The 13,464-nt window shown below is 63.6% G+C and overlaps 1 protein-coding gene across 2 annotated transcripts in view; it reads right to left on the bottom strand.

Moving 5' to 3' along the window:
* Window positions 1–13,464, bottom strand: part of GRM4 (glutamate metabotropic receptor 4) — a 140,088-nt gene that overhangs the window by 56,287 nt on the left and 70,337 nt on the right. Inside the window, exons 1-2 of one of the 2 annotated variants that reach the window (XM_066359618.1) lie at window positions 5,032–5,099; window positions 4,750–4,835 (exon numbers count right to left, since the gene is read on the bottom strand). The exons of the other annotated variant lie outside the window; for it this stretch is intronic. Of the exons in view, the coding sequence (XP_066215715.1) occupies window positions 4,750–4,813 (64 nt within the window). The 5' untranslated portion in view covers window positions 4,814–4,835; window positions 5,032–5,099. Of the gene's footprint in view, window positions 1–4,749; window positions 4,836–5,031; window positions 5,100–13,464 lie in introns of those variants that run through there. 2 annotated transcript variants of the gene reach the window in all.

Genomic DNA, 13,464 nt, shown 5'->3' with positions numbered 1-13,464 from the left:
CCTGGGCCCACCGGACCCTCCGCTCCTGCCCAGCCTGCCCCTGCACAGGAACGGGCTGGGTCTCGGGGTGCAGGGGGCACCGGTATCAGAGAGCTTTCCTGGTCTGACACAGGAGGCTGAGCCTGGGGAACAGGCAGGACCCATGTCCCATCTCCGTCACCTGCTTGCTTTGTAATAAAAACCGCATCAGCACCCTGACTGGATAACTAGAGCATCGTGCTGAAGCACAGAGGTTGTCAGTTTGATCCCCAGTCAGGGCACACGCAGGAACAGATCAATGTTCCTGTCGTCTCTGTCTCTCTTTCTCTTCTTTCCTCTCTCTCTAAAATCAATAAAATAAACATTAAAAATTAAAAAATTAAAAAAAAACGCATCACCCAACCTCTGTGACCCTCCGTCTGTGCATCTGCAAAATGGGAGGCATTACCCCCACCTGCCAGACATGTGAGGTGGTGAGAATTAAAGCGATCGGCTGTGGACAGGCCCGCCCCCCCGGCGCGGGGTATGTCGGGGACAGTGAGGGCTTGGGGGGACCAGTCAGAGCAGCTGTGGGGCTCCGTGCCTCCGAGCGCGGCAGCCGTCCCCCGCCCCCACCCCGCTGAGGCTGCTGGGCAGCGGCCGCCTTGTTCCGAGTTGCATTATTCATGGTGCTCAGCTCTGAGCAGAGGGAAATCTGCTGAGTGATCGACCTAATATCTTAACACAAACCCATTTGGGCAAAACACCTTTGAAGCAAGAAAGAAGGGGAAAAAATAGGAGAGAAAGTGAAGGTGCTTGGGGGCAGGTGATGGCAGGAGGGGACCGCGGTGGGGGGGGCACAGCACAGAGATGGTGGGGCTCCTGGCTGCCCTCACCCCAAGGGCCCCCCTGCTCCAGCCCCTGAGACCCTGTCCCAGCCCCCCTCCCAGGCCCCTGGCTGCCCTCACCCCAAGGGCCCCCCTGGAGGGCCCCTGAGACCCCCGTCCCAGCCCTCCTCCCAGGCCCCTGGCTGCCCTCACCCCAAGGGCCCCCCTGCTCCAGCCCCTGAGACCCCTGTCCCAGCCCCCCTCCCAGGCCCCTGGCTGCCCTCACCCCAAGAGCCCCCCTGGAGGGCCCCTGAGACCCCTGTCCCAGCCCCCCTCCCAGGCCCCTGGCTGCCCTCACCCCAAGGGCCCCCCTGGAGAGCCCCTGAGACCCCTGTCCCAGCCCCCCTCCCAGGCCCCTGGCTGCCCTCACCCCAAGGGCCCCCCTGCTCCAGCCCCTGAGGCCCCTGTCCCAGCCCCCCTCCCAGGCCCCTGGCCTGCCCTCACCCCAAGGGCCCCCCTGCTCCAGCCCCTGAGACCCCGTCCCAGCCCCCCTCCCAGGCCCCTGGCTGCCCTCACCCCAAGGGCCCCCCTGCTCCAGCCCCTGGGACCCCTGTCCCAGCCCCCCTCCCAGGCCCCTGGCCTGCCCTCACCCCAAGGGCCCCCCTGCTCCAGCCCCTGAGACCCCGTCCCAGCCCCCCTCCCAGGCCCCTGGCTGCCCTCACCCCAAGGGCCCCCCTGGAGGGCCCCTGAGACCCCTGTCCCAGCCCCCCTCCCAGGCCCCTGGCTGCCCTCACCCCAAGGGCCCCCCTGCTCCAGCCCCTGGGACCCCGTCCCAGCCCCCCTCCCAGGCCCCTGGCTGCCCTCACCCCAAGGGCCCCCCTGCTCCAGCCCCTGAGACCCCTGTCCCAGCCCCCCTCCCAGGCCCCTGGCCTGCCCTCACCCCAAGGGCCCCCCTGGAGGGCCCCTGAGACCCCTGTCCCAGCCCCCCTCCCAGGCCCCTGGCTGCCCTCACCCCAAGGGCCCCCCTGCTCCAGCCCCTGAGACCCCTGTCCCAGCCCCCCTCCCAGGCCCCTGGCTGCCCTCACCCCAAGGGCCCCCCTGCTCCAGCCCCTGGGACCCCTGTCCCAGCCCCCCTCCCAGGCCCCTGGCTGCCCTCACCCCAAGGGCCCCCCTGCTCCAGCCCCTGGGACCCCGTCCCAGCCCCCCTCCCAGGCCCCACCTGCCCCCACTCTCGGTGGTGACAAGGAGGGAAAACCATTTCTCAGGTTTGGTCCAGAGGAGGGCGGGAGTCTGACCCAGGCCTGCTGAGGGTTCACCCAGCGTCCTCTGCGTAGGAGCCACTTGGGAACCTCACCCCAGCCCTCCTCTCCGGCTGTCCCCAGCTGCAGTGGCACGCCTGGGGTAGAGGGTGACGGGGCCACAGCGGCTCCCTGCCCACTCCTCAGCCTCACAGCTCCACACCCTGCCACAGCAGAGCCAGCCACTCTCCCCGCCTCGCCTGGGACTGTCCCACCCTCAAGCGTTTGCTGGTCCCTCTCCCGGAAACACCCTCCAGCTTCTCCACCTGCCCAGTCCCGCCCAGGGGCCCAACTTCTCCCCTGCCACCTCTCATCACCCCAGATCCGTCCGCTGGTCGGAACCCATCGCTGCCCACTCGGGCTCTCCCCACGCCCTCCCTGCCGGTCTGTGCTGGCCTCAGTTCTTGTCATTCTCATGCTTCCGGGCCTGAGGGCCGGAGTCGGGTTGCCTGGGTTCCTATCCCTGCTCTGCCACTTCCTAGCTGTGTGACTTTGGACAAGTTACTTAACCTCTCTAGGCCTTGTCCCACCATAATAGAATGTGGGCCCTGGACAGTTGGCTCAGCGGTAGAGCATCAGCCGGATGTGTGGACACCCCGGGTTTGATTCCCATTCAGGGCACACAGGAGAAGCAACCATCTGCTTATCCCCCCCCTCACCTCCTCTCTCTCTCTCCCCCTCCCATAGCCATGGCTCGATTGATTCTAGAGTTGGCTCTAGGACTGAAGATGGTTCAGTGGCCTGTGCCTGAGGTGCTAAAAATAGCTCAGTTTCTGAGCAACAGAGCAATGCTCCAGACGGGCAGAGCATCGTCTCATAGAGGGTTTGCCAGGTGGATCCTGGTCGGGGTGCATGCAGAAGTCTGTCTCTCTGCCTCCCCTGGCTCTCATTTAATTAAAAATAATAATAATAATAATAATAATAATGGAATGTGAAGTAAGTTAACACACTTAATGGACTTAGCACAGTGCCTGGCACATAAGTATTTAATATGTATTTGCTATTACGATAACAGTACTGTCAGTCTCCTCCACCCACTCATAAGCCCCTTTGGGGGAGACTGTCTCTCTCATTTCTAACTCCCAGGTACTCAGCAAAGCGAGGCACAAGGCCAATGTTGGTTGAACGGAGCCTAATTTCCAGCAGTGGTGTCTGCGTGGCCTCTTCACCCCAGACCCCTCGGGAAGAGGAGCCAGCTCTGGGCTGGCGGCAGAGACACGGCAGGGACGCCGAGGAGGTGACCGCTGCCTGCTCCAGCCTAGAGCGGGAACTGAGGCCCCGCTGGGCGGGTAGGGGGGGGAGGTAGTGCATGGGGGTTAAGGGCCAGCAGCAGGCCTGCAGTCCAGCCAGAGAGGAACAGGCAGCTGCAGGCCAGGATGAAATATTTAGGAGCCCCCAGCCCCAGGAAGTGGAAACTGACAAGCAGAATGAAATGTTGAGATGTAATTACCCAGGCAGACCAAGCATGTCTCTGCCCGCGGCGGGCTCAGCCCCCCAATCTGCCACGAGCAGGCATGGTGTAATGAAGTCCTCCTGGACCCCCCCCCACCACCACCACACCCTCTCTGGGCCAGTGCAGGAGGAGGAGTGGCCAAGAACTGGCTCCTCCAAGGCGACCCCTTCGACCAACGGCAGAACCAGAACGGCAGGACATGCAGAGCCCAGGAGCCTGGGACGGCCCCAGACCTGGACCTACCCTGGGCCACCCCTCCCCCACCAGGCCTCCGCGTCCTCAGCCAGAAACGGGGCTGCTGGCCACACCTGGGAGGGAGGACCAAAACCGGGCTGTGAGTGTGCCCCATTAATTGCACTCAATGGAGGGCAGTGGTGAGGACGGAGGCCTCGCTGTGAGGACCGCAGCAGCCACCGGCCGGACCCAGCGGGCCACAAGCGGCTATCCCGAGATGCAGGCGAGTCAAAGCTGATGGACACAGGTCCGGGGGGCCGAGGCCAGAGAAGCACCGCCCCAAGCTCTGCCCACACCGCTGGGGAAGAGCTTGGGGCCTCAGGGCCTGGGGACCTGCTTGGCCAGACATGGGTGTGAAGACACAGGGACCAGGGAGCCAGGACAAGGGGACTCTGGGTCCGAATCCCTGCTGCAGCCTGGAGTGGGCTCGGGAGGGCACCCAGGAGCTGGGGGCCTGGGGGAGGGGTGCTCAGCTGACCCTTGTCCTGCACACCAGAGCTGGGGGGAGGGGATGCTGCCCACGGCTGGTTTCTCTCAACGACCATGGGGGTGGGACGGCTTTTCCCAGTGTGCAACTGTCCCGCGTTGCAGTACAAGGGACACCCTGGGAATCCGGGCACTCCACGTCCTTAGGGACTCACGTCATGCGGACACTTATACTGACATTTCAATGCCCCCAGGGGTGGGAGGGGCTGCCCAGAATTCAGAGCTCATTTCTGATCTCAACCAGGGTCTGGAGAGGAGTCCCACCAGGGCCCAAGGCAGGCCAGCAGCGGCCGCTCTCACACACGAGCCACCGGACCGCTCTCCAGCCTGACCCCTCAGGACCCCACCCACTGTGCCCACCCGCCCCCGTCCACACCATCTTACCAGACCGGAGCCTACGCCTTTGCGCAAACCTCCACCCGCCCCCGCCCCCCTCCACCGAACCTCCGTTCCCACCTGTCACTCACCTCCCTCCACCTTCAGTGGCTCTCACCTCCCTCCTGGCAAAGTCCAGGCTCCTCAGCCCAATCCTGAGGCCCTGCGGCCTCGCGGCCCATGGTTCCCCACCTCCAGCGGCACCTGCGTGTTCCCACACACCCCGGGCTGTCCCCACCAGCGGCACCTGCGTGTTCCCACACACCCCGGGCTGTCCCCATCTCACGGCCCATGGTCCCCACCTCCAGCGGCACCTGCGTGTTCCCACACACCCCGGGCTGTCCCCACCAGCGGCACCTGCGTGTTCCCACACACCCCGGGCTGTCCCCACCAGCGGCACCTGCGTGTTCCCACACACCCCGGGCTGTCCCCATCTCGCGGCCCATGGTTCCCACCTCCAGCGGCACCTGCGTGTTCCCACACACCCCGGGCTGTCCCCACCAACGGCACCTGCGTGTTCCCACACACCCTGGGCTGTCCCCACCTCCAACGGCACCTGCGTGTTCCCACACACCCTGGGCTGTTCCCACCAGTGGCACCTGCGTGTTCCCACACACCCCGGGCTGTCCCCACCAACGGCACCTGCGCATTCCCACACACCCCGGGCTGTCCCCATCTCGCGGCCCGTGGTTCCCACCTCCAGCGGCACCTGCGTGTTCCCACACACCCTGGGCTGTCCCCACCAGTGGCACCTGCGTGTTCCCACACACCCCGGGCTGTCCCCACCAACGGCACCTGCGTGTTCCCACACACCCTGGGCTGTCCCCACCTCCAATGGCACCTGCGTGTTCCCACACACCCTGGGCTGTCCCCCCAGTGGCACCTGCGTGTTCCCACACACCCCGGGCTGTCCCCACCAATGGCACCTGCGCATTCCCACACACCCCGGGCTGTCCCCATCTCGCAGCCCGTGGTTCCCACCTCCAGCGGCACCTGCGTGTTCCCACACACCCCGGGCTGTCCCCACCAACGGCACCTGCGCATTCCCACACACCCCGGGCTGTCCCCATCTCGCAGCCCGTGGTTCCCACCTCCAGCGGCACCTGCGTGTTCCCACACACCCTGGGCTGTCCCCACCAGTGGCACCTGCGTGTTCCCACACACCCCGGGCTGTCCCCACCAACGGCACCTGCGTGTTCCCACACACCCTGGGCTGTCCCCCCAGTGGCACCTGCGTGTTCCCACACACCGGGGTGTCCCCTCCAATGGCACCTGCGTGTTCCCACACACCCCGGGGTGTCCCCACCAGCGGCACCTGCGTGTTCCCACACACCCCGGGGTTCCCACCTCCAACGGCACCTGCGTGTTCCCACACACCCAGGGCTGTCCCCACCAATGGCACCTGCGTGTTCCCACACACCCTGGGCTGTCCCCCCAGTGGCACCTGCGTGTTCCCACACACCCCGGGCTGTCCCCACCAACGGCACCTGCGTGTTCCCATACACCCCGGGCTGTCCCCATCTCCGGCCTTGGCTCAGGCCGTCCCCTCTGCCTTGATACCCAATTCCCCTTCCCAAACTCCTACAAGTCAGTAAGCTCCTGTCCATGCTGGAGGACTCGGCTCCGACCCTTCCCCCAGGAAGTCATCGTAGGAGACCCAGACGCCTTCCTGCACCCCGGGTGCCCGTAACAAGCCCCGTGTCCTAATCACCGCCCTCAGCGTGACGCACGGCAGTGACCGGGCTCCAGGCCGCTGTGCCCAACAGCCTCTGCGCTCCGGGGAGATGGCCACTGCCTGGCCCGCCCCCGGGAATGGGGCAGCTGTCCACTGAGTGACAACTCACTAAGCCGCCTCCCAGGGCCAGGCACACTGTCCTGGGCACTGTGGGGACAGCCGTGGGTGGGAAAGACAGGGATCCTGCCTGCGTGGAACAGACACCCATCTGAGAAGGAGAGACTAGATGCTAAAGAATGAGAAAAATGAATGAGTGAGTGAATGAGCAAACAAATCCATCAATGGGCTAATTAATTAATTAAGAGCTGGCCTCTTGCCTGACCAGGCGGTGGCGCAGTGGATAGAGCATCGGACTGGGATGTGGAGGACCCAGGTTCGAGACCCCGCGAGGTCACCAGCTTGAGCCCTGGCTCATCTGGTTTGAGCAAAGCTCACCAGCTTGAGCACAAGGTCGCTGGCTCGAACAAGGGATCACTCGGTCTGCTATAGCCCCCCCCCCCCCCCCGGGTCAAGGCGCATATGAGAAATCAATCAATGAACTAAGGAACCGCAACAAAGAATTGATGTTTCTCATCTCTCTCCCTTCCTGTCTGTCTGTCCCTCTCTCTGACTCTCCCTGTCTCTGCCACAAAAAAAAAAAAAAAAAAGAGCTGGCCTCTTGTCCAGAAGGTCTCCATGCCCGTCTCCAGCGCCTGTCCCTCCACCCTCCTCTTCCTGTCTGCCTCTGCACTCCCTTTGCCCGTGCTGTCTTCCCTCCCTCCCTCCCTCCCTCTCTCTCTCTCTCATTTTCACACACACACACACACACACACCCTGCTCCCTCGTCACTCCCTGCTCCCTCGTCACTCCGTGCTCCCTCGTCACTCCCTGCTCCCTCGTCACTCCCTGCTCCCTCGTCACTCCGTGCTCCCTCGTCACTCCCTGCTCCCTCGTCACTCCCTGCTCCCTCGTCACTCCCTGCTCCCTCGTCACTCCCTGCTCCCTCGTCACTCCCTGCTCCCTCGTCACTCCCTGCTCCCTCGTCACTCCCTGCTCCCTCGTCACTCCCTGCTCCCTCGTCACTCCCTCGTCACTCTGTGCTCCCTCGTCACTCCCTGCTCCCTCGTCACTCCCTCGTCACTCCGTGCTCCCTCGTCACTCCGTTACTCTGTGCTCCCTCGTCACTCCGTGCTCCCTCGTCACTCCCTGCTCCCTCGTCACTCCGTGCTCCCTCGTCACTCCCTGCTCCCTCGTCACTCCGTGCTCCCTCGTCACTCCCTGCTCCCTCGTCACTCCGTGCTCCCTCGTCACTCCCTGCTCCCTCGTCACTCCGTGCTCCCTCGTCACTCCCTGCTCCCTCGTCACTCCGTGCTCCCTCGTCACTCCCTGCTCCCTCGTCACTCCCTGCTCCCTCGTCACTCCGTGCTCCCTCGTCACTCCCTGCTCCCTCGTCACTCCCTGCTCCCTCGTCACTCCCTCGTCACTCCGTGCTCCCTCGTCACTCCCTGCTCCCTCGTCACTCCCTCGTCACTCCGTGCTCCCTCGTCACTCCGTTACTCCGTGCTCCCTCGTCACTCCGTGCTCCCTCGTCACTCCCTGCTCCCTCGTCACTCCCTGCTCCCTCGTCACTCCGTGCTCCCTCGTCACTCCCTGCTCCCTCGTCACTCCGTGCTCCCTCGTCACTCCGTGCTCCCTCGTCACTCCCTGCTCCCTCGTCACTCCGTGCTCCCTCGTCACTCCCTGCTCCCTCGTCACTCCGTGCTCCCTCGTCACTCCCTGCTCCCTCGTCACTCCCTGCTCCCTCGTCACTCCGTGCTCCCTCGTCACTCCCTGCTCCCTCGTCACTCCCTGCTCCCTCGTCACTCCGTGCTCCCTCGTCACTCCCTGCTCCCTCGTCACTCCCTGCTCCCTCGTCACTCCGTGCTCCCTCATTCCGTGCTCCCTCGTCACTCCCTGCTCCCTCGTCACTCCGTGCTCCCTCGTTACTCCGTTACTCCGTGCTCCCTCGTCACTCCGTGCTCCCTCGTCACTCCGTGCTCCCTCGTTACTCCGTGCTCCCTCATCTGCATGCAGCACTCCTCAGCTGAATGATTTTCCACGTGTTCTCTCATGAGGCCTTCCCCGCAGCCCAGTCTTAGGTATGACGTCCAATGTACAGATGAGAAAACCGAGCCCCTTGGCCAGAGCCCAGCCCTGGCCGCCTTCAGCTCCCCTTTCCCCAGCCCACCTCCTCCCTCCCCTCCACTTTTCTCCCCCTCCCACCACCTTCGGGGTGACTGGCGAACTGCCTCCTCTCTCTTCCCCCTTCATACAACGGGGGCAGGCAGGCAGCCTCCCAGAGATGGCTCCCCGCCCCACCCCGCCCCGCCCCTCCGCAGCCCCTGCTCTGTCCGCCCTTCATTTCCATTCTCCCTCGCTCCCTCCTCTCCCCTCTCTCTGGTCACTATGTCCTCTGTCCTCTCCCGTCCCAAGGAAGGCCTCCCTCAGGCCCAAGACGGCTATGAAATGGTCATCAGCTTCCCTTCTGGCTCGTTAAAAGTGAGAATTTGCGTAGAATATCCAAATGATCGTTCTGTCTACGGAGCATGGCCATCGTGCCCTGTAAGGTGGGGAAGGGGGGCATCACCACGGGGTGAGGGGGGAGAACCCCAAGCAGGAAGGGCTAAGGGCTCACCGTGGTTCTGAGGGCTCAGAGGCAGTCCTTAACCCCACCCCTTTCTTGGCCCTTGTGATGGCTAATTCATTTTTTCTTTTTTTGTATTTTTCTGAAATGAGAAGCGGAGAGGCAGAGAGACAGACTCCTGCATACGCCCGACCGACCGGGATCCACCAGGCATGCCCACCAGGGGGTGATGCTCTGCCCATCTGGGGTGTCGCTCTGCCGCAATCAGAGCCATTCTAGTGCCTGAGGCAGAGGCCATGGAGCCGTCCTCAGCGCCCGGGCCAACTTTGCTCCCATGGAGCCTTGGCTGCGGGAGGGGAAGAGAGAGACAGAGAGGAAGGAGAGGGGGAGGGGTGGAGAAGCAGATGGGCGCTTCTCCTGTGTGCCTTGACCGGAATCAAACCCGGGACTTCCACATGCTGGGCCAACGCTCTACCACTGAGCCAACCGGCCAGGGTTGTTTCTGTCATTCTTAAAACAACCAGCACAGTAGGGACCACAGTTATGCTCACTTTGGATAGAGAAACCGAGAACCAAAGAGGAAGAGCAGCTGTCCGAAGACACACAGGAAGTCAGAGGCAGGCCTGGAGGCGGCACTCTGTCACGGGTCCCTCGCGCCCTCGAGTGGGCCTGCCGCCCTCTCAGCTCTCAGGAAAGCTGCCCTCCTCACCCTCAGAAGGAGGAGGCATGAAGAACCAAGCCTGGTCACGCGTCCAGGGCCCCCTCCCACTCCCCTGGGACGGACCCACCAGCCTTCCGGGCCCCCTCCCTCCGCTCCTCTTGGGGAAGCTCCCCCTCCCCCACCCCTACCCTGCCAGGTTCAGCCAGATGCAGAGATTTTTGGAGACAACTGCTTCCAAATCTCTCCCAGCCCAGCTGTAAAACCACATTCAGACCTGCCTGCCTCGTCCCCAAAAGGATTTGCAGCAGTGCCTGGAAATAAACATATTTGGCTAAAATATATATATATATATATATTGATAACAAAATCGAGAGGAAGGGATCTGCACTTCACAGAGGAGGCTCTCTGCTCGGCATCCACTGACTGGCCGAGAACTGGAGAGGGGGCTGTTTGGCGGGAACCAGAGCTGGCCTGAGCTTCCCTGAGTGTCTCTGGGCCTGCTGGGTGGGGGGCTGCTCTTCGTGGTGCCAGCTGCCAGCGGAATCTGTTAAACCCACGTCCATTCATGTCCCTCCTGGCTGACAGCGCTCCAATAACTCCCATCTCATTTAGGGCAAAAAAAAAACAAAAAACCAAGTCCGCATGGTGGCCCACAGGCTCGTGGGATCTGCCCTCCCTCTGCTCCTGCCTCGTGGCTACTCCCCAATGCCAGGCAGGCCCCCACCTCAGGGCCTTTGCACTTGCTGGTTCCGCTGCCTGGGGAGGTCTCCCCACAGATCTGCACACGGCTCACACACACACACTGTGTCCCCTCTGCAGAAAGGCCTTCCTTGGCCAACTGCCCACCCCCACCCCCGCCACAACCACCTATGCTGCATTTTTCTTCTTCAGGGCAACGCCCAGCAGTTCCTATGCAGAATTATATTATATAACTTACTTGCTTACTGAAATCTGTATTCTCAGGGTCATGATTCAGCGCCCGGCACACAGTAGGTACTGATAACTATTTATTCATCAAATGGACGAATTACTGTGCCGAGGGGAGGGAGGAAGGGGCTGGAGAGCCGGAGGAAGGTCCGCCCACGGCCCTCCTCGCCAGCACAGCCCTGTGGGGCCGGTCTGGACTCCATCCTTGGGTCCCTGAAAACCCCAAGAGGTGAGGAGAGCCGGCACTGAAGGAGTGACCACCAGGGGGCGTGTTCCTCCCCCACCTCCCGGGCCCATTATGCTTGCTTTTAGACAGGACGGGTCAGGGACTCACACAAGGCCACAGCTGGCCGGTGACTCCCGTCACACGCAGGCACGCACGCACGCACACACACACGCACGCACGCACGCACGCACACACACACGCACGCACGCACGCACACACTCCCCATCACAGGAGCTCCTCCGCCTCTTCCCTCCCTGGCGCTCTGCGGGGGCGGGGGCGCCGGGGGCGGGGGCGGGGGCGCCCGGGGCGGTCCATCGGACTACCACTGCGCTTCCCTGCCCAGGAAAAGCCGGGCAGTTCTGGAGGGCGCAGACGCCCAGCTCTGCCCCCGACAAGCCCTCAGGCAGCCCAGGACAAGGCCGCTCCCCCCTGTAAAGTGGGGACAATTCCCAGGGTAGCTGCGCAGGGGCCACGGTGGGGCCAGGGCCCCGGCAGCTTCTGGGAGGACAGTTAGTGAGACGTTCCCTAGAAATGTGTGTTAAAACAACAGGAGGTTCAGCGGTCTTCGCAGGCCCGGGGCTCCAGGGGGCGGGGGCCGGCCGGGTGGGCCCGGAGAACAACAAGGGGAAGGTGATGGGTGCTGCCCCTCTGTGTGCCCCTCCCCCCCTGCGTGAGCCCACTGGCGACTACACACAGCGCCCCCCCCCCCCCCCCGTCCTGGGCCTGCAGGTGAAGAACTGGAGGTTCAGGAAGGGGACGCAACTGGCCTAAGGTCACACCGGGGCAGGAGACGGGGCTGAGACGGGACCCCACCCAGGAGAGTGGACAGCCACGTCCTGTCCTGGCCGCAGCAGGAAACCGCAGTGGGAAGGGAGGAAGGCAGTGCGCTCGCTCGCGGGGTGGGGGGCCTTCCAGAGCGTCAGAGTGGGAGAGGGGCGCAGCTGGCTCTAGCCACATCTCCAAAGAGCTCAGCGTGGGGGACCTGGGGTTACTGGGGACCCTGCCTCAGAGAGAAAAACAGGCTCAAGTCCAGTGACCAGCAAACAGGCGGAGAGGGCTTCCTGGGGGGCGGGGGAGTGAGCAGGAAGAGGCCAAGGGCCCGCCCCCCGCTCTGGAACAGAGAGAAAGAAACTGGAGGGACCCCCACCCCCACCCGGTCCACAGGACCGGGAGGACAGACCCATGGGCTTGCAGTGAAGAGGCGGGGGCAGGAAGGTGAAGGGGTGGGGGCAGGAAGAAACCGGGGGAGGAAAATGAACCTGAAGAAAACGGGGCTCAAACACGTTTAGAGATTTATGAGTCAAAGGGATCAGACAGAGGTCCAGAAACCAAAGAGGCTGGAGGAGCTGGAGAAACAGGTTGCTGTGGGTGTGGCCACACTGCGTGTGGCCTCAGGTCCGGGCCTGGGAACAACAGACACACGGGAAGCCCAGGGCCAACCCCGAGGTACCCGGACCCCCACGCGGCAGATAGAAAAGCCAGGAGAAGTGGGTGAAGGATGTGAAGACCCACATCATGGGGGACAGCTCAGAGGCCCCCTGACACATCCCCTTTACATGAAACTGAGGCTCAGAGAGGGTAAGTGACCAGCCCAGGCTCACACAGCCACCCACAGACAGAGCCAGGACGAGCGCTGGGCCAGGCCTCCCAGCCCAGGGCCCTCCGGCTCCCTGCCCTCCGGGCAGCAGTGAGGAAGCCCCCACCCTTGGCGGCTCAGCTCCTGGTGCAGCTACACGTGTTAACTCAGCGCACAGCCACCTGGACGGGAGGTCTGTCTAGTGATGACCCCACTTCCCCAGGCGAGCACTGAGGTCCAGAGACCTTGAGCGATTGCTCGAGGCGTCAGAGCCAGCACTCGGGCTCGTAACCACTCCACTCTACCGTGTCACTCAGAAAAAGGACGGGACGCGGACGGCCAAAGCACAGAGAGGCTGCAGCCAGCAGAGGGAAGTTTCCTTAAAGCCCAAAGCTATCTTCAACCGTGTGCCACAAAGGGGGCCGGTGAGAGCAATGGCTGCTGCCTTCCTGTCCAGCAGGAAAAGGATGAAAGCCCAGAGCCCACGGGCTCGGCTTTCTTCTCTCCCCGCTTCTCTGAACACCCCCCACCCCCTCACTCCTCCCCACGCTGAGGAGGATGCCAATGGGAGCGTGTTCCGGTTGTGATTGGCCGCGGCGAGCATATCAGAGCCGGAGAGAGGAGTGACCTGCTGACACCCAGCCCAGGGGACTCACAACATGGAGAGGCGTCAGCGCCCGGCCACAGGCCAGAGCGGCAGAGAAATCGGAGCAGACAGGTGAAATCCCCGAGGCGGCCCAGGCGGGCCGGGGCGCATCTTCCTGGCGGGGCGCAGATTGACCTGACAATTACCGAGCAGTCACATTGACGCCAGCACCTTGCCAATCTCCTCGCGCCGGCAGCCGGGAGGCTCGGCCAGCGCGTGATGGGCCTCGTGGCTCGGCAGGGGGGGAGGGGGCTGCCCGTGCCGGGTCCAACTTCATTTCCACCCACGGGAGAGTGACAGGCAGCACACGGGGAAACCGAAGAGATGACGGGTCTCCCGTTCAGGGCGGCCGGGTTGCCGAGCTGGAACAGTGGGGGCCCGCAGCGGGGCGGCCCCGCCCTCCCACACCCTTTGGAGAAAGCACAGTCAGCAGGCAGGGCCATGCTGGGTCTCGGGTGCC

The sequence above is a fragment of the Saccopteryx leptura genome, chromosome 1 (assembly GCF_036850995.1).
Source record: "Saccopteryx leptura isolate mSacLep1 chromosome 1, mSacLep1_pri_phased_curated, whole genome shotgun sequence".
Taxonomy (NCBI): domain Eukaryota; kingdom Metazoa; phylum Chordata; class Mammalia; order Chiroptera; family Emballonuridae; genus Saccopteryx; species Saccopteryx leptura.
This window is presented reverse-complemented; position numbering and strand designations above follow the sequence as displayed.